The sequence below is a fragment of the Mastigoproctus giganteus genome, chromosome 6 (genome assembly GCF_048544385.1).
Source record: "Mastigoproctus giganteus isolate SK-2022 chromosome 6, ASM4854438v1, whole genome shotgun sequence".
Taxonomy (NCBI): Eukaryota; Metazoa; Arthropoda; class Arachnida; order Uropygi; family Thelyphonidae; genus Mastigoproctus; species Mastigoproctus giganteus.
The window spans coordinates 191,664,654-191,685,576 of NC_143580.1; the positions used below are offsets into that span (position 1 = coordinate 191,664,654).

The 20,923-nt window shown below is 38.4% G+C and overlaps 1 protein-coding gene across 1 annotated transcript in view; it reads left to right on the forward strand.

Moving 5' to 3' along the window:
- LOC150084836 (1-phosphatidylinositol 4,5-bisphosphate phosphodiesterase classes I and II-like) overlaps positions 1-20,923 on the forward strand; it is a 932,481-nt gene that overhangs the window by 412,684 nt on the left and 498,874 nt on the right. The window contains exon 3 of the mRNA XM_090376366.1: positions 8,857-8,925. Coding sequence (XP_090232492.1) covers positions 8,857-8,925 — 69 coding nt within the window. The remainder of the gene's footprint in view (positions 1-8,856; positions 8,926-20,923) is intronic.

The window sequence follows — 20,923 nt, forward strand, 5'->3', positions numbered from 1 at the left end:
ACATTTCTAATCTTTTTTCGCGATGGTATGCTACATTAATGACTAGCATCACAAATAGAAATATAAACAAAAGATATTTATTAATGGTTAAGGCAAAGCTAAGTAATATTTGACAGGTGTTCTGAAAATATTCAAAAATGAGCATTTTTAACCTTTATACAACAGTTTTGGTAAACACGACAATTATGGCTAAAATGTTATCAGAAGCCCTCAATTTTCTTCAGTTTATTATTTTAAATGGAAAACAAAATGAAAAGTTCACCAGGTGCAAACTAATATTCAGTTGACCCGCTCTGGCTCTGATCAATTTCTGAAGATAATCAACTGATAGTTCGTGGTTCAAAACACGAATTATGGTTTCCTGAAGTTCACGAAGGGTCTTTGGTTTCTTTCTGGCAACTGCAGATTCCACACGATGCCAACAGTTTTCTCTATATGATTCAGGTTCGGGCTGTTTCCTGGCCAGCTAAGAGTTGCAATGGACCGTTTTTACAACCATTTTTTTCACCTGTAACAAATGTAAACACATTACTGTCGAACCTTTAATGCAGAAATGAAGCTAAAGTAACTACAGAAGTGCCTACTTACACTTTTCGCGGATGACAAGTCGTCCTGAAAGATGAAGTTACTTAGCAGGTTGAAATGGTCTCTAATGGTTGGCAGCAATTTGCCTTCCAATACAGCCAGGTATCCATTGGCATTTACGGAACCTTTTATAAACTGCAGGCGACATACTCCGCGATACTAAATGCACCCCCCATATTATTTGTCTGGTAGGGAATTTCACTGTAGACACCATATAGTCTGAATGGTATTCTTCACCACGTCTACGGCGAATCGTTTGTCTCCCATCAGAGCCATGCAGGTTGAATTTCTCCTCATCCGAGAAAATAACTGACTTCCACTTCTCGGGGGTCCATTTGACATGCTCCTTACACCAATTTAATCGGGCCGTTTTCATTTTTTGTGTGAGGAGAGGCTTCTTCTTAGGACGACGGGCTACAAGTCCATTTTTGAAGAGGCATCTTCTGGCTGTTACTGCATTTGCTACCACTCCTGTATGTTCTTTCCATTCTCTTTTCAGCTCAGACGAGGAAGCTTTACGGTTTTTAAGGCGTAAGCCCTTCAAAACACGGTCTTGTTTTGGCATAGAGACTCGTTTGCGTCCGGTTCCTTTTTCCTATCAGCAGAACCAGTATTCTTGAATTTGGAAAGAAATATGACGGGAAGAACATCCTTCCTCACGTAAAGCAACAATAGCACTCTTTCTTCGTAGTGTCAACTGCACGTAACTCGCTATTCTGACACAAGCAAGGTATGACTTCAACTCTTGCAGAGCGTGCCTATATAGCTGAAAGTAACGGCTGATGCAATATTACATCATAACCTATCCGTGTCAAGCTTATCTGATGCAATCTGTAAGAAATATTGCCATATACTTACGTTATTCGGACGACAATTACAATTTTAAGGGGTGATGCAATTTCTTTGAACACCAGTGTATATACTGAGTTGTTGACCACTTGTTGCATAGGGTTGTAAAATAATGTAATCATTGTTTTTACCATGTTACTGACCTGTTTTCCGGCATTGTATTTCGTACGAAAAATAATAACGATTTGCTAAAAATGAAAAGACGTTTATTTCGATTGCTATTGCAGTAATAAACATAGAAAAATAAACTTATATGTAAACATCATCGTTGAAATGGAATTGTATATTTGAGGACTGTTTGCTGTTTTATTTGTAAATGTGATTAAACTTGGCTTTAAGGTATATGAATTTATTCACGTCTTAGTTGAAAGTGGCTGTTTTGCAGCTTAGTGAATTACCTAGTTACATTTTTCTTATAGGTCGTAATAGCGCTGTCTCTATCCGTATTTTATTTTTTTTCTTTGTGTTTTTGTATTATTTATTAATTTGCTGCATATTTTATGGAAATGTAGATATTATTTTTAATTTGCTTGCTTCTTGGAGTTAGGGAATAATTAAAGTTATTCTTTCCCCTTCCCTGATTGTTTCAATTGCCTTTCACTTACTTTCTAATCACGAAAATGAACCATAAAGCAAGTTGCAGTAATTACATTCTTAATGCTTCATCATTTGTCTTGTTTCCAGCGAATTGCGAACAACATTAGATATTTCCTATCAGGAACAGTATTGCTGCTATACTTCAAAAGAATATGCAGCAGTCAGCAGTCGTGCTCATTGGGCATCTTAATTGGCTAAATTATTCTTCAACGGAAGGAAAACTCTCAAGATTAGAATCAGCCTGCTGTAATTTAATTTCTGGTTGCCGGGTGTATTTTATAAGTTAAAACAATTTACGATGTAACTGATTTCAGTATGACTACATAAAAAAAAAATTGAAGAATGGTTGTTTCTTATTCACTTGGTGATCATTTTATATAATTTTTATACATAAATTGCGCTCTGTTCTGTTTGGACATATCCAATCCATCCTTTATGGCTTATGCTGTCGTTTATTGTATAACATACATTAAGTAAACTGTTTCGTAATTTATACTTTCAATACTAAATTTGAAGACAAGGTTTCATATTTTAATAAAAGATTAATAAACTGCCTGGCTACTTTATTAGGACCGTGAGCTAGTCATAATCCCGAATCATTGCTACGACACGACGTATCACGGAATCCGTAAAAAAAAAAAAAAAAAATAAAAAAAAAATGAAAAGTGGTACAGAACATTGGATCATTCATGTAACAAAATTGCCTTCAATTCTACGAGTAACGTGTTCCTCTGTTTCTAAAACTACGCTTTCACTCCCGCAATGCGGTGGATGGTGCATTGTAATCTTAAAAGTAGTCCATAGGAGTAAACATGCAAAGTTGTTCGATGTACTTGATCTGCAGCGATCCATTACAACTCCACCCTCAACCCGTACTGTTGGTAATAACAGGCTGACTCCAGTGCCTCGTGTGGTTTCCTTCATGTGTTCACTCTTCCATTTGTGCTGAAAGGCGTAATTTGGGGCTCATCAGACCACATGACTTCCCTTCCGTCCTCCTTGGTCCATCCTTTACGTTATGACACCATCGCACCCGTATTTTTCGGCTGATGTCCAAAATCAGTGGCTTTTGTGAAGGTTTCCTACTCCCATAGTGCATTCATTGTAGTTGTCTTTACATGTTGTGGGTATTGATGAGCCGGGTGTGTAAAGTGCCCGCCTAGCAACCCAAAGATCGCGGGTTTGAATCCCGCCTCGGGCTTGGATCAAAGTACTCCAAAAAACCTTGGGAGGTGCACTATGGCCACAGAAGCCGATGCGCCAACAACTACCAAAAAAAAAAAAAAAAGGTATTGATGACTCTGATCGGTCATCAGTACCTGCACCATGTGAATTTCCAAAATGTTGAGGTTAAAGCTTCTGATGTTCCAGCATTAAATGTAGAAGTTAATTGTCCTACATTTTGACGACGATTACATATGATTCAATTCCAGATGTTATCAGCTCTCTCCGTTATCTTATATTTTAGCTGCAGCTGCACGATGTTTTCCGGGAGTTTTTCCATTCGTTTAAAACTCGACTAGTACCATTCTTTAAATATTCAACAAGTGCAGCTATCCTCTCTGCTGTAATACCTACGAAACGCGCACCGACAATCATACCTGTCTGGAAGGCCTTGAGGCCCTATCCGTTCCCCATTACTCGTGAATCGATTTGAGCACTATTTAGGTGACACAACTGTACAGCGCTTTCCTGCATACATCACACACCATTCGACCTCTTCGATTTACTTATTTTTGTATACAGACCAATGTATACATAATTTATTGGACAGCTCCGTGCCTTCAATAAAGCTAATCTATAAAAGAAACAAAAAGGGAAGAGAAAAAAAAAACACATAATTAGTTTATATGTATTACTCGTATAATGCAAAATTTTGATTGTGGTTGGCTTCGCGTTCTGTTTTTATGTTAATTTATCCTAATTACAATTTTACTGACAATATTATTATTATTATTTTAATATTTAATACCATATGTATCAAGTCACCTTACATTTTTTGTGAATTAATACAAGTATTTGGAACATTCAAACATTGTTTCTGGCCCAGTTCCCAAAGCTTTTTTGTGGTATGATACGAAACGGCTGCGATTTACCGTAAGCCCATGTATTTCTTTTGCCTTAGGCGGTTGCGCTTCAGACCATTTGTTAAATTATTACAAACGGACCATTTATTTTTCTTATTCTCTTGGGTGGGATTTTCTGACCGAAAGCAGAGAAGGGCAAGTCAATTTGTAAAATACCTTTCACCCCCAAGGATAGAAGATAGAGTTTTATGCTTAGTGCACCGCACTCCATCGATCTACAGTATTGGGAAGCGCTGTTGAATAGTTCAGGTCTAAGTGATTAACCATCTTTTCCATTCGTCCTCGCTGTTTTATTAGGTCAGGCTATTCAGGCGCGAGATCATTTTGACTCTGATCGTGAATTTTGTAATAGGCTCATGGAGGAGATGTTGCCAAAATATGATCTGGCAGATATGTTTAATAAGACGTAATACCGTGGGATCGATGCCGCGCATCGATCCCACTGATAACACTTTAAAGGTTGAACAAAGGGGATTTTTTTATATACACGAATCACTGAGTTAGCTATAATATCAATTGTATTATTACTGGTTGAGCAATATATCATAATGCTTTCTGGTTTCTATGGTAACTATTCCTTCTCATTGCCATGGTAATGTCCGTTTATTTGTACTGTGCTCCCTCCCGCAAACACGCACGCACACACACACACATGGCCGTCACCATGACAACCTGTAGGCTGTTGCCACAGTATGTCTATGCTCACAAAGGCATTCCGCTCTTCATATAAACTGAATGACTAGAATGGATACCTGTCTTACAACGGTATCAAATTTGAATGTAATAGAGTTGATAGTCTTATTAACCAATTAAATTTTCAATCCTTTGCTAAACGATTGTTTTACCTTAGTTTTAGTTTACCGACTTAAATGGCTTCGGAAGGAATGATAAGATCCCACTGATGTTATCTACCTGTATTCAGTATATCACCATTATACAGATATATAAAAGGATAAAGATATATCCAGAAAAAATGTATACACATTTTGATTGTTTAATAACTTCTATGTTTATTTTAATAAATTCTATTTTATAATTTTATAATGAATCAAAAATGTGAGGGAAAAATGTGCATTAACGCAAGCGTTTAAATTTTCCTCCATTCTCATCCAGGCATTGTTGACATCATCGAGAAACTGAATTGCATACATCACCTAACTGAAGCGGCTTCAGGTCTGTCTATCAGCGCCCTGTGCGAGATTTTTTGGTGTGCCCTCTCCGACTTGAAATTTACAGCAAATTAGTGAATTTTCGCCGACCGGGCTAGCCGAGTGGGTAAAGTACCTGCCCGGCAACCCAAAGGTCGCGGGTTCGATTCCCGCCTCGGGCTTGGATCAAAGTACTGCAAAAACCTTGGGAGGTGCAATATGGCCACAGAAGCCAATGCGCCAACAACTACCAAATCAAAAAAAAAAAAAAAAAAAAAAAAAAGTGAATTTTCGGAGCATTTTGCGCTCCCTAAATTTTGGCGCCCTGTTCGGTGGAACCGCTCGATCGTGCTTTAAGCCGGCTCTGTCACCTAAGATATCTCTTGATATTGCTGCACATTCTGCTTCAATAGTTTGCCTTAATTCGCGATTGTTGATGGTTTTGTGGCATAAACTTTATCTTTGATGTATCCCCATAAATAAAATTCCAGTGGCGTTAGATCTGAAGAATGAGGAGGGAACTCAACACTGCCTCTTCGTCCAATCCATCTGTTTGGGAAAGTTTCATCCAGATAAGCCCTAACATCGGAATTAAAATGGGGAGGAGGTCCCATTGTGTTGAAAATAAAGTTCATCATCATCCTCAAATAGCACACGAATGTGTGGGACGATTGATTCCTAAAGCAAGTTGAAGTAAACAGCACCAGTAACAGTTGCATCAAAAGAGAATGGTGCAATGAAACCCAAGGATGATAAACCACGCCACACTGTAATGCCCAGTAAATTCAAATGTTGTTTCTCAGTAATGTGTGGATTTTTGGTTGCCCTGTACGAACAATTGTGACAATTAATTGCACCATTCAACTTGAATGTTGCCTTATCACTCCAAACTTGTACGATCTTATTGGCAAACAGCCTCTGCTGATTTTCTTAAAAACCACTCAGAAAATTCAACTCTACGATCAGGATCATCTTCGTTCAGGGCCTCCACTAATCTTGGAATGTACCTTTTCCATTTTACACGCTTTAAATGTTATGCACACTGGATTTGGGGTTTGCCGTTTCACGAGCAGCTTGTAGGACAGATTTCCTTGGTGTTTGTCGGAAAAGTTCCAGCACCTCTTGTGATCTCGTGGATGTGTGAGGTCTTCCTGATCCTTGCCTTTGTGACATTTTGCACAGTGCCATCCGCTTTAAACTTATCACGAATACGCGAAATTGTGAGACGCGTTGGTGGTTCAGTGTGGTATTCACTCCTAAACTGTCTCTGGACTTCGTTGATATTCGTTTCTTTCTTTGTAAACCCCTGACTTGTAGCCGTGAAGGGAGCTGTATACAGCAATGTGCTTTCTGTATAATAAAGAATTCTTCTTCTTCTATATTTTCCGACTTCCAATACCACTTAAACACAAATTTCCGCTGTTCAAATGTAAGTCTGGTCTTCTCCATTGTTACCACTAACTTGCAACTGAAAAAGAAAAAAAGGTTACTGAGTTATGGGCTGATAAAGTGTGTATAAAATTTTTTTGGACACCCTGTATATATATATAACAACATCTTTACAAAACGAACGCACTATTTCGGACGCAACGTGTTAATTCAGATATTTGGGACGCAACGTGTTAATTGATGTCATGAAGTCTATTTTAATTACCCACTGAAATAATACTTCGTATAGGTAAGCCAGTCTTTGTCATGGTTGTAGGGCAGAGGTCGGCAACCTACAGCGCCCTTGGCAAAGGTGGCACCACAGACTGTCCCGATGTCCCGAATGGTATCATGAAACAATTTGATTTAATAATCCCAACAGTTCATCGCTGTGAAAGTCTCCAGAAAGATATACTGACATTACAGTGCTCTTGTTGAATTTTAATACAGGTTTTTAGCATTGACCCGGTGCAGAATGAACCTGCAACCCGGATTCCACAGCAGCGTGAACCTGATGCACTGTTCCTGAAAGATTGCTGAACCCCGTCATAGGGTATTGGTTCGGGACTTTTAGATCGCCAACCATCTGGTAATCTTCCTTTGATGGATTACCTGGTGATCAGCGAACTAAGAGTTGTGAACGTTTCGACAGTTGAGTGAGAATAATTTATGTTGGCTAACATTTTCCAACAGAAGAAGGGGTTTCAAACTCAGAAGGGAGCCCGGGTACTGTGGAGTTACTAAAAGAAATGTATTAAATATTTTAGAGTATCCACCTTTGCAAAAGAATACCTAAGCTCTTGAAACAGCAGTTTTGAAAATTTGCATTGGTTTGAATATTTATTCGTTTTTTTCTAAAATTTATTGTATACTCTTTAAAATACTTTTACGTTTTACTAGCAATTTTCATATTTAGTAATATCTCTGACATCCTACATTGTGGAAAGCAAAGGTGTGAGTTCAAGCCAATGAGCACTAACGGAACTTAATGTAAGCTTTTTTCGTCTCTCTCTCGAAAACAGATAATATAATATCCGTTCATCGCCAAAATTTGGTCTCACCCCAATAAAACCATTTGACTAGAAGGGTATACAGAGAAATACATCATTTCCTATAATTAAGACCATCTTACCCAAGGTTACATAGAAAAATCCCAATATAGATTAACTGGTTACATGCAGGCTGCCTTATGAGCAGACAAAATTATAAAGCTCTACAAAAGACCTCCCCATCATAACTGATTTTCTGGTCTTTGCCTTCAAGCTGAGTTCCTTCCTCACACATTCCTTCAAAGCGAGAGTAGGCTCCTTCCTCTTTTAATGGCAACTACCTGTCAAAGCTGGATCATTGAGTATACTTCTCTTAGGATTTATGTTCTGTATGACTTCTCGTTACCCAATTTTCTTGGGTCATACTCAATATATTGGAGAATTATATTTCGTTCCGTAGACTGGCTGGTTGTTGAGAGCATAGCGGAATAGCATCCGTGGTCGATTTGATTTCTCGCAGCTGTTCTCGGGCTAGACGATGTCTGAAAGACTGAGAGGATCAGTTTATCCAGTATGGAGCTGTGCAAGAATACGGAGGTGTTCCTTGATATGATTGGCTCCTTTCAGAGGGGTAATGTTCAAAGTTCCATATAATATTGTTCTAAAGATAGTAATGGGCTTGTCATCTACCCTGTTCATCCACCTGAGGAGCTAGTATTCAAGACATATAAAGTTGTTTTTGAGATGTAGCTGTTAATTCTGCTTTAAACACTTTAAATTTGTTAAGCGGAAGTTGCCTTCCTCTTAACCAATTTAAACTAAAAATAGAGAAATCAAGTTTACACAATTTTCTTATTTCAGTAGTGGTTACGCTTGTTGCAGTTTTGAATACAGCATTTTTCTTTCTCTCCCCCCCCCTAACCTGGCGAATAATTTATGTCTTGCTTATCAATGATTTATGTGTTTATTATCGTTTTGTTTTTTTCATTCTCCCTGTTTTTTTTTTTTTTTTTTTTTTATCTCCTTCATTTCTTTCTCCCTTCTTGTTTCATTGTGTGTGTATCTATTGTAAATTAAGAACTTTATGCTGATAAACGTAACTTAAAAGTTTCAGCAGTTAATTTAGAAAATAACGTTTATAATGTTTCTTTGATTTTTTTTTTTTTTTTATAGGAAACTGAATTTTTAGAAATTTCCAGCATCAGGGACACAAGAACGGGGAGGTGTGCAAGGCTACCTAGGGTACGTATTCGTCACTGTTTATTCATCTTTAAGAATTATTGGAGAATTTTGGTATTTCTTTCTTGAAACTTGCTTGCTTTAATACCGAGGTGGCCATACTTAATAACTCTAAGGGCCATACATGATAATCATTTGAATTCTTGAGAGCTGCAAAGCCTTCGAAGATCTGAAAAGCGAATAAAAGTTTACTTTTCAGCTCGTATGATTTCAAACTCAGAATTAATGTTTCGTTTAAGTTTACTTAGCATATTCATTAATAAATATAGTAGTGCATTATTAAAATACTGTCGTATAATCCATTGTAAAATGGCCGTGTAACGGGAAAAAAGAGTAAACTTTTTGTAGTAATTAAAGGTTTGCAAACTACGAAGGCTGTTAAAAAAGTAGCGTAACAGATATTACGGGGAAGAAACTGGGATAAACAAAGGCGCAATAATTGTTTCTGGAAATTTTTAGTATTTTCTTATGGCAAGACTCAACCTGCTTGCAACCAACAGAAGCGATTATTATGGAGTCCTGAGTTCCTTCGCTTGAAAGGCTAAAATCTTTCATCCCGCTGGGTCAAACGTTAAAATGCAGCACTCGATCCACCATTGCTGAATTATTTAGTCTACCTCGTTTCCAGCGTTTGTGTGTCTCAAGGGGTACGCATGCTATAGTTTGGGATCAGGCCGGAAGAATCTTTACTATTAGATTAAGATAGAGAAACGAGAATACTGTCGTATACGATGATTGGAATGAAAAGACTGGTAATACGACTCCAGAATAGCATTGTGGTCTTGTACGATTGCATATAATGCATAAAAATTCTATCTTTAAATCACTTTTGTTTTATTCAGTTATTTTTAACTGTTCATAAAGTTGCAACGTTTTCTGAAGTTTATTATTATTTAGTTTCGTTAATGGAGTCTTTTTCTGCTTTGTTTTTCTGTTTTTAAAAGAGGGTTCATTTTCTCTCCTTATCCATAAATCATAAGAAACAATTGCGTACATATCAGTTCGACCCTTTTTATGATGGTAAAGAAACGAACCTTTTTTTTTTTTTGCATCGGCCATAGAAAAACACTCATTCTTTATTTATCTGTAGCCATTTGTGTACTCCCGATGGGTACTATAATTTCTGCAGACAAGGAATGAATCAATTTAGGTTGCTTTAGTGGCTTGTTTCCGCTAATAAAAAGAGTGCAAGCAAACGTGACTCGTGCTCTGTATGTCAGTCAACACGTACCGTTCCTGCAGTAAATTTGTTTTTGTTTTTATTCTGTTTTGAGAAAAATGCATTCTGCAGGATTAGTGAGTGTGAATAAAGAATATACTCGAGAATATTATTCTCAAGATTTGCCCATCGTTACGTTGGACAAATGCGTTACTCTATTATTCATAAGAGGTGGAATGTGATCTTTATTGGAATAATGTTGCTGTGAATGTATACCGTTCACTAGAGATAATGCAGCGTTTAAATTTTCATGACATGTTTCGGCTGATTTAGTCCAACTCATTACAAACATTTAAAAAAAATTATCACAATGATGGTACTTTGCGCGCTGCATACCGGGTAAGCAGTCCCAAGCTGGCAGTTTGAGAACGCTTACCGGTTATCAGAAAAGTGACTGCATGTGCAGACCCCTTTTTGAAGTTATTTTATTATTTTTTTTTTCAACAAAGAAACGTTACGCATATTAGACTTAAAAACTGTTTGTAAGATCTCAAAGATGTTCTTTCTCTCTGACACAGTGATGCCAAACGTCTAATACAAAAGTCTCTCTTGGGATGCACTCTGTTCAGAGAGACAGCTATGCGTTTTTCTGGAACAGGAAACGCGAGTCATTGTTTTTCAACAATGACTCGCGTGTTGTTAACTGATGAAAAACTGCAGAAGCAACAAAAAATAAAATGTTTATAAAACTCAAAGCATAAAATTGCATTCTTCACTTAACCCACTCCTAAGATATAAGAGTATACGTAATACAGTAATTGGCACATTCGGCTAATCCCACTTCATTGACAATGATTTGGATTGTGCCAGAAATAAATATCGCAAATTGGCAGTCAAAGACTGAAAAATGAAATTCCAGTCTGGCGAATTATGTTTTCTTTAGCACCTTGCCAACGTAGATATTACATGCAACGAAATATATCATGAAGCGGCGGGCCAGAGCAGAGTTACTTGTCTGAGACCCAATATCCTGCTGGGAGTCTTTAGGTCATCTGATACGAATTCAACAAGTCTGATAGCTGGGGACTAATAATAATAATAATTATTATTATTCTAACATTTACACAGGGTATTTATTAACATATCTCCTGATGTCCTCCTTGGCAGCTTAGTAGCCGTCTGCCGCTTGTTTGAAAAGGTCTGGGTTCGATTCCCGTTTGTGACTGGTGAAATTTTTAAATTCCTCTTCATTGGAGATACAATAGTTAGCTGATCTCAGGCAGAGGGTGTAGGGTTGTTTCCCTGAGTTATTCCTGGTTTTTTTAGCCCGCACAACACGCAAATAATTTCGTGAACACACACTTCTAAGACATAATACGCTTACTGTAGTGAGCGAATGCTTGGGAACCTTTAATACCATTTGGCCAGCAGGAATAAGAAGGCGATTATCCCATTGTATAAGATAATGGTTATGCCAAATCTTGAGTAGTGCGTACAAGTCTCTCTTCTTCTTCCAGTCACACAGCTCCCTGAGGAGCTGTTGTGGCCACCAACAAATTCCTCCAACTGCATCGATCATGTGCTCTATGAGCGGCATCGCAAAGTGTCATGCTCAGTAGTTCACTGATCCTATCCTTCCACCTAGTTGCAGGTCTTCCTCCGCACCTCTTCCCCTCGGTTTTTCCTTCCGTTATATTCTTCCACTGAAAGTTTTCCCTTCTTACTATATGAACAAAAAACTTGAGTTTTATTTTGTTGATGCTATGAAGAAGAATTTTAGGCCTGCCAATTTTATTCAATACCCATTCATTTGTTCTTCGATCCAAGTAAGAAATATGCAGCATTCTCCTGTAACACCACATTTCAAATGCTTCAATTTTCTTCTTGTCAACTCTTTTCAGATTCATTCCTTCGCATCCATAAGTGGCAAAACGGATGCAAAGAAGGATGGGTGAGGGGAACAAAAAGGATACTTTACCAAGAAAAGATTCAGTTCTGCAAATTGCAACGTCAAGAGACCAGGCACCTATGAGGAGATATGATTGAGGCGTTTATGCTTTGAATGGATTGAGTAAACTGAATCTGATGCCATTCTTTCTCTTGTGCAGACTGCACACATAAGGAGGAGGCATAAATACAAATTGAGGACGAATGCTTACAGGATAGATATGCAGAAATTTCCTTCGGCCAGCGGGTAGCTGATTGTTGGAACAACCTTCCACATGGTGTAGCAATGAGTAGTTTGAAAAAGTTTAAGGAAGAACTAGACAAATTATTAGAAGAGATGGACAAATGATATTGTAATTTTTATTTTTTTATTTTTATTTTGATGCTGTATCATCTTGGTTTTTTGCATCACTGCTTCTACGAATTAATTATCCGTTCTAACATTTATACAGGACGCTTCATAACATGTGGGCCGTACTTTCAAGATCGATTCATGACCTGAAAACAATGGAAAAAAAAGTTCATATGAACATGTGCCCGATTTTCGGTTGTTTGAAATTGAAAAAATGGCTATGGAATTTTCAATGGTAAAAAGTAATAAAAAATAAATATCAATAAGCAAGCATGTAGTTAGCATGAATAAACATTTTACTAGGTATGTGTTTGCTTTTTCATATTTATTATTTTATATCTATAGATTTTACTATTAAAAAACTCCACAGTCAATTTTTAAAATTCAATCATAGCGCCGTAACCATTCAGAATTGGACACATTTTAATATAAACTTTGTTCCTTGTTTCAGGTCTTGAATCGATCCTGAAACCAAGGGCCTCCTGTTATGAAACAGCCAATATATTTTCCGGAATTTTTGAAATCCAATAAGAAAATATATTTTAATAATACTATGTATGATTTTGCGTGTGTTGTACGAATAGGTGTTGAATTAACTCATTCTGTGTAGTCGTTGATAATCTCAGTAAACGTGAAGGTGGTTCTTGAACCAGAAAAAGGTCGAAACACACTGCCCTTAGCATATAGCTCATTTTTCAGTAACATAACTTTGGTGTACCTCTCAAATGCGTAGGGCTTGAAAAACAATTAAAGTCAAGGTGGTTAAGTGTGTGTGTGTGTGTGTGTGTGTGTGTGTGTGTGTGTGTGTGTGTGTGTGTGTGTGTGTGTGTGTGTGTGTGTGTGTGTGTGTGTTAAGCGCCAAAGCAACTATACCTGTGAGGCATCAGTATATTGTGCTGGTAATTGCATGTATCTTGTGGTCGGTTTTGCTGTTAGATGGGCGAAATTCCGAGTTTACTGGAGAAAAACCATGCTGCCTTCCTCTGAGACCGACGAACTTAGAGGAAGGCAGATGGCCACATTGTGAAAAAGCTTATAAAACTTTCTCGCATCACTGCAAGGATTCGAACTTTCAGGCTGTAATCACCGCTCTCCACCAGGTGTGGGAGGACAGTGATTATAACTGTTGTGCTACTAGTGAGGGCCACTAAAATCAAGGAAACAGCTGTTTGTGTGTGCCACCAAAGTTCATGTCGAAGTAGAGTAGTAACATTTCAGGATGCCGTATCAAGCTTCGTTAAATACTAGTAAAACTGAATGGGCTTTTTTTTCTCTCTCTTTTTTTTTTTTTTTTTTTTTTTTTTGCAATGATCGAAAGCATGCATGCATTTAAAAAAAAAAACAAAATAAAAAACTCGTCATATAATTGCCAGCGAGAACTAACTCATCTGCTTATGTATAATACACTAATGCGCCAAAACATTATGAGCACCCCTGGCTCCACTAGCGTATGCATCCCGCAGCGTCTAGCAGTGGCATTACTGAACAGCATATATAGTGCTGTTCACTTCGTCATTACGAAGCCCATGCAATGGGGAATGATTTGCAGCTCTAGATAGCGGGCCCAGCATCTCAGCAACTCCAAGTATTGTCGGCTGTTCTTCGCCACGGCTGCCATATTGAAAGTGTAGCAAGAATGGTTTGAAGAGGGACACACAATTACCCAACGTGCCGGGACAGGGAACTATCACTTCGACAGTCGAGGTGAACGGCGGTTGGCACGTGCTCTCCGGGTCAACAGACAGCTCATGATTCCTCAGTTAATGGCAGACTATAACCAGGGAGCACAGAGAAATGTTTCCGAGCAGCGGACGCCCTTGCGAATAGCCCTAGAGAGTAGGCGACCTGTTAATGTGCCCATGTTGAGCGGCCGTCATCGACACATTCGCCTGCAGTGGGCACGGGAGCACCGTTCCTGAACATTGGACGACTGGAAAAAGACGCCTGGTCTGATGAACAAAGGTTCCAGCTGCATCATGCCAATGAACAGTCGTGTATTCGATGGCGAGCAGGTGAACAGCTGCAACCAGACTGCACGGTTGGATGAAAACAGGCCTGCGGTGGAGTATCATGGGTTTGGAAGATGATATGATGGACATCACTGGATTTCTCATCCCCATTGAACACACGCTCACTGCCAGATCCTACCTGTGCATTGTTTTTTTTTTTGCTGGCTCTCAGGTGTGGGCAGCCTGAGAGCGGGATTGCTGGCACCCACCGGTATAGCACTACTTCCGGTCGGTGCGGGATTTTTGTGCATGAGGTACCGTTAAAATAGTAGACCAGGCCCAGTACCAAGTGACTATGGGCGGCCATTAGGGAGCAGCTGTCCAGGTGCCAGCTGCTCTTTGGTGGCGAAGAGGCCTGCCATACAGGTCTGTTTCGCAGAGGTTCTGCACAAATTCAGTTTATTAGGTGGAGAGAGACGGCCACCTTAGACATAATAATAATAATAATAATACCTGGGCATTGTTTTGGACAAGTTTTACGCTACATGATGATTGTGATCCAGATGGCACTACATTCTTTCAACAAGACAGAGACTCGTATTACAAAGCCTGCATTGTTTGTTTGTTGTTGTTGTTTGTTATTTGGTTTTTAGGAGCATTAGTAACTAAGGCCATATTGCTCCCGGAATATACGGTGGTCATTCCCTGACCTTTCCGTATTTGGTGGTGACGGGCTCGAACCCCGGTCTAATCAAGAAGCGTGTGCTACGCACTGCTGCTCCTTCCCACCTGGCTACGGAGGCGTTATGCGAGAACGGTTCGAGGCTCATGGCCAAGCATTTCGTGTGCTCCCCGGCCGCCAGATTCACCCGACATCAATCCCAACGAACTTGTGGGATGTGGTGGAAAGCAGCATTCGCCAGTTCACTCCAGTGCCTCGCTCTGTTGCCCAACTCTGGACGTCCTTTTGTCCAGATGATCCAGGATACCTGAGAACATCTGCGGTCTCGTGGAGTCAATGCTACGCGGAGTGTAAGCGGTTATCACGGTGAAAGGAGGACCAGCACGCTATTAGGTAGGTGGTCATAATGTTTTGGCTCATCAGTGTAGCACACACTACTTGATTAAACCGGGGTTCGAGCCCGTGACCACCAAATACGGAGGATGCGGAAAGGTCAGGGAATGACGACCGCATATCCCCGGAGCAATATGGCCTTAGTTGCTAATGCTCGTAAAAACCAAATAACAAACAAACAATCATCAGTGTATGTCCGTAAATTTAATATGTTCTCTGGTCAATTTGCCAGTTTTTACTTGACGAAAAACTCGTAATGGGGGGGGGGGGGGGGGGGGCAGACCTTGCTATCCACTCCTGAGACCGGCAAACTTAGCCACTACGTTAAAAAGTGCATAAAAGTTCCTTGCATCATTGAGAGGATATGAACCCGTGGCTCTTCTATTCGGGGGTGGGATGGACTGTGATTATAATTATTATGCTACCCACGCGGAAAAGCCGAAGCATATATGCATATAGCGTTACTTATCAAACGCCATCGGACCCCAACTCCGGCGTTGGACATTTCGAACAAATACTGTCGCACTTCCAGTTTCAAATTAGTCAAAAATATGAACAGAATATCCTTAATAGTTAGCCGATTACCTGGTTTGTCTCATTGCTTTTCATGAATCCTGATTTTATACACTATACGCTTTATGCCACCTCAATACATAAACGATGTGTTTGATGATCCATATCCATTAGGTACTTCAAATTATTTGCTATTTGAGGTGAACTCCCAAAAGAATTCGCTTAATTAAGAAACACCCTGTATATAAAAGTTACCCTTTTACCGGCTGCTACATAAAGGGTCTGTCACGCATGAATGTCTTAATGGGAAAGATTATTTGTTACAGGTTTACTGGCATTATATTTGACAGTTACCCGAGCTAGAACTTTATCATAATTGAGACACACTTGTAAGTGATAATTACATGTAATCCCTCTGCGATTCTTATCTTCTGTGACACTAACTGTATTAATCTTAATGAAGTCAGCGAATCACTTCCTTTTCATGTTATATTACTTGTCCATAATATATCAGCGAGCACTGCGTTCATATAATTTTCTTTCCAGCAATTTTTTTGAAATTATAATTAGCATTATACAGTTGTGTTCATGTGCATCATTCATGCAAAAGAACATGTTTGGCAGGCCATAAAGAATGTAACCATTTAAATGAATGCACCTTTATTTAATAACACATGATAGTGAAATTGGGCATTCTTAAAATGAGATGTTATTGATCCAGTCACGTTGTCAAATGTTTGATAAGCTTCATATATGAGAGAAAATTTATTCGTCAGAAGTTTTTTCCCATATCATTCGTCCTATGGATTCGATCTTTATATGCTTTCATTTTTTGTTACTAAAGATATAAGAAAATGAAAAAGAGATATTTTAAGAAAGATGAGGCGGGGGAAAGATTATTGAAAATATGGCCATATATTGAGTTGAAAAAACTCAATCTGTTTTTAAATTATGTTTAAACCCAATGTAACTTAGAGGGAAGATCCGGGAGCACAGATCTAATTTGAGTCGGCACTGGCTCATTCATCCTTGCCCGTGTTCTGGCATTGATACTTCAAATAAATCATCCTGAGAGGAATCTATTGTACCATGATAAGATGCTTTACAGGCGCTCCCAGAAGGAAACACATTTTCGAAAATAGTGAGATTCAGCTAAATAAATACATATATAATGAAATTTTTCATAAAAAGGTTTTTTATATATATATTTTTTATTTTGGAGGTGGGGGTGAAGATTTTTGTGCCAGTTGCACTTACGAAGAGAACAAAACAAATGCTGAAACTACATTCAACAATCTGGTGGTTGGTAGGCTACATTCACGAAAGACGGTGAAATTTGAATTTCTTCGATAGTTATTCCAACGCCCGTCGTATGTTTAACCTCCCTGAAGGCAGGCCAAAAATATGAAAAGGAAATCTTCGGAGAAATTTCACCACCTTGGAGGGAACATACACAATATTCTACTTTGAATAACATCACGTAGCGAAATTGGAATTCCAAATACATGCATGAAGCATTCTTTAAATTCTTACAGGATTTTATGACTACTTTACATTATGCGTGTGTTAGGGAAACTTTATATGATTTCTTTATGTAGAGATGGAACAAGTCGCTGACAAAAATCCTTTGAAAATGGAGGCCTTTATTCTTTGGTTACATATTGTGGTGGCAAGAAGTGTAGTATTTTTTCTTTTTTTTTTCGTTTTTTGTTGTTGTTAGTGGAGATGGGGGCGATATTTCTGGTACAGGCTTGGGCATCTTTGTATTACTTATTATTTTTTTTTTCTTGTGTAGGATTTTTATGCTGATTTTGAATGTTTTCGGTTTTTAATTTCTTGAAACGGTTCTCGCAATTTAAATATCCAATTGCATGCAACTGTCGCTGAAAAGTGGTCTGGAGAGCATGTCATCGATAAGAAGTTGAATCTTTCAAAACATTAGGTTCATACCCTTATAAAATATTTTTCATAAAATAAAATTATTATTTTATATTTATATACCCATACCCTAACATTAAATACTCTTGTGTTAAAGGTCTGCGCTGACTCCGAACTATGTTCGGGCTTGGTTGAGATTATATTAATCAGATATTATTACAAATTTTCAGGCTTCTTTGGGTTGAAAATTGAATATTATCTATTAATAAATCGGTCAACGACTGAGTGCCGGCACTCAGAATGAAGGGTTCGTAGTCACGAATGGTCGTTAGTGTAGTATCTCAAATAGAGAGCTTTATGGTAACTGAAAAAAGTTTCTAGTACCCCAGCTTGGCCTAAAACTGAGGAACTAACGAAAACATTGTCTATTTGCGTCTTTCCAGTTGTTGTATGACAAGGGTGGGAGAAGCGACTCCGACTTCTTCCTGGAGAAGCGATTAAAGTCTTGGGAGAAAAGCGACTGGCAAGTGAGACAAGGGTCTCACTTGTCAGTCAAGACTCCGCGCAGGCGCCTCCCCACCACCGCCGCCTCAACACTGGCTCTCTGAGTACCTCCTTGCCGGGACAACTCCAGCTTTGAAAATTGTTAAAAAATACTTCTCGTCGCAAAATTTATAAATGACCTTTATAGAATTATTAACTAACTATTTAGCAACCTTTTTGTCACCAAAAGGAGAGTTAGTACAAAGAAGCGCGCTATCAAAGTGCAATAAAAATTGTTTTTTTTTTTAATTTTAACACAAAAAGTAAATGATAGATTTCAGTCGGAATAGTTTTTCCCTTGATAAGCATTGAACAACGCATAACTATTGTGATTTTTAGATTTTTAGCTCCATTAGCGACGGAAATAGAGGACACGAAAATTACTCACATTTTCCTGTATGGCGCCGCCATTTTAATTTTAAAAATATTTTAAAATTATATTTGAAACCTACTGGTTCAGCTCTTTCCATCAGTGTATAATAAGCTATAGGTTGTCGACAAAATTTTTGTCCCGCCACATTTACTCCCCCCATTTCTCAGACAATATTTTTTCAACAACGATCAATATGGCGTTATGTTGGCCCACATGATATACAAACTCATGCAAAATTTCAAGTCAATAGGTTGAGTGGTTCCAGAGATGCAATGCTGTGACAGACAGACAACCAAGTGACATTATAAGGGTCCTTCGTTAGACTACGAACCCTAAAAACGAATTTATTTTTTATCGAAAATTTACTACTTGAACAATGGCGGACAAATGTTGTCCTTTCATTTGTTTGAAATACTTCTTTTTATAGATGAGGATTCGCACCATATAACTATGAAGAACCCATAATTCAATACTAGGACTATAAGAAAGGTCATAATAAACAATCTTATTATAACAATCTCGTTTCATTCTTGTTTCCCCCAGTATCGAACCATGGTTTGATACTAGGGGAAAGATTAATTTTGTCGGAATCTGTGAAGTTATTGGACCTCACTGAAAATGATAGAAATATTTATTCATTTCACAATTCGTTATAATATTCTGTCAAGGCACAAAATAATATCGGAAATAAAAGGAAAATTATCAGATTTCATGCTTAATGCATAAAAAGATTACTGCATTTTTTGTCACAGAATACTGTCAGAAAGGATAGTATAAGTACTGTACTTCGAACGAGCATACTCTCACGGAAAGCATCGAAGTTACGAACGTTGTCCTTCCACACTGTGTTAAGAAAAGTCCAGGTTTGAGTTAATTGTGGCCGACCGGGCTAGCCGGGTGGGTAAAGTACCTGCCTGGCAACCCAAAGGTCGCGGGTTCGAATCCCGCCTCGGACTTGGATCAAAGTACTTCAAAAACCTTGGGAGATGCATTATGGCCACAGAAGCCGGATGCGCCGACAAGTACCAAAAAAAAAAAAAAAAAGAGTTAATTGTGGGATTTGAACCCAGGGACGTAGGAACTTTTATGGGCTTTTGTCGACATTGTAGTCGAATTAGTTGGTCTCGAGCGAGAGTTTCACGCTGTTTTTTTCTCCCAGAAGGTTGCGTGTTTCATCCAGTAAAGCAGGTAAATGAACGGTAGAATACACATGGTTTACATTCCCAATATGCTGATACCTCATGACTTTAGTCACCTTGTCGTAAATTTAAAGCAATCCAAAAACATCGAGCCTGAAAAGGATTAGCATACTAATCACATAAAAATAATTCGGGTTATGGTTGGCTGTGAGTGACATGTTTGAATTCATCTTCGGGCTCGAGCCTGGTCTTAGAGCAAAACAGTCGCTCCAGGTCGGGTAAAATTCGAGTTTGGCCTGTGCAGACCTCTACTCTGCAAACGCCTAGAAGTATACCTCAGCGAGAACCACTTGTAAAAAGAGTGGACTGCTCTTTTAAAATATCGTTGGCTTCGCATGCTTAAAGATCTGGTCATAGCATAAAATAAATATTGCATGTGTGTGTGTGTGAGTATGTGTGTGCGCGCACACACACACACGCGTTTTTTTTTTTTTTTTTTTAAATCGAATTAACTTACGGTATGTTGTGGACAGTACAACTTCGATTTTTCATTGCGCCGCAATAGAACTTATATTGTTATAGGTTCTGTTATGGCATAATGACTTAGGTTCTTCATAGTTCTTAAGAACAAAGGTTTTTAAAAGTGGAAGTTATTAATGGCCATAACAATACAACAGTTCTTAAATGGCAGTGAATGTATTTAAAACCTGTTTTATTTTGAAGATTAATGTCAACATCCGTTTAGAAGTTATATCAACGATTCTATTCCCAACCACAAGCTTTTAAAAGTAGTGTCGTGAGATTACAAAAATTCTATACCGATTAATGACTTCAGTGCTGATATTTAAGGGCACCTCGAGTGACAAAAGAGTTGAAGTCACTTGATTAAATTAGTGTTAAGTTAACTGTATACTTCATTTTCGACGAATACCTGCAAATAATCAAGTGTAGTTCTGAGAGCGAGATCAATATTATATGTCTTCTTTAATGTTTCTTGATAATTTTGTATGACAATAATTTTTAAGCGCGTTCATGAATCTATAAAACGTGTATTTGTCTTCAACATGCCCGCC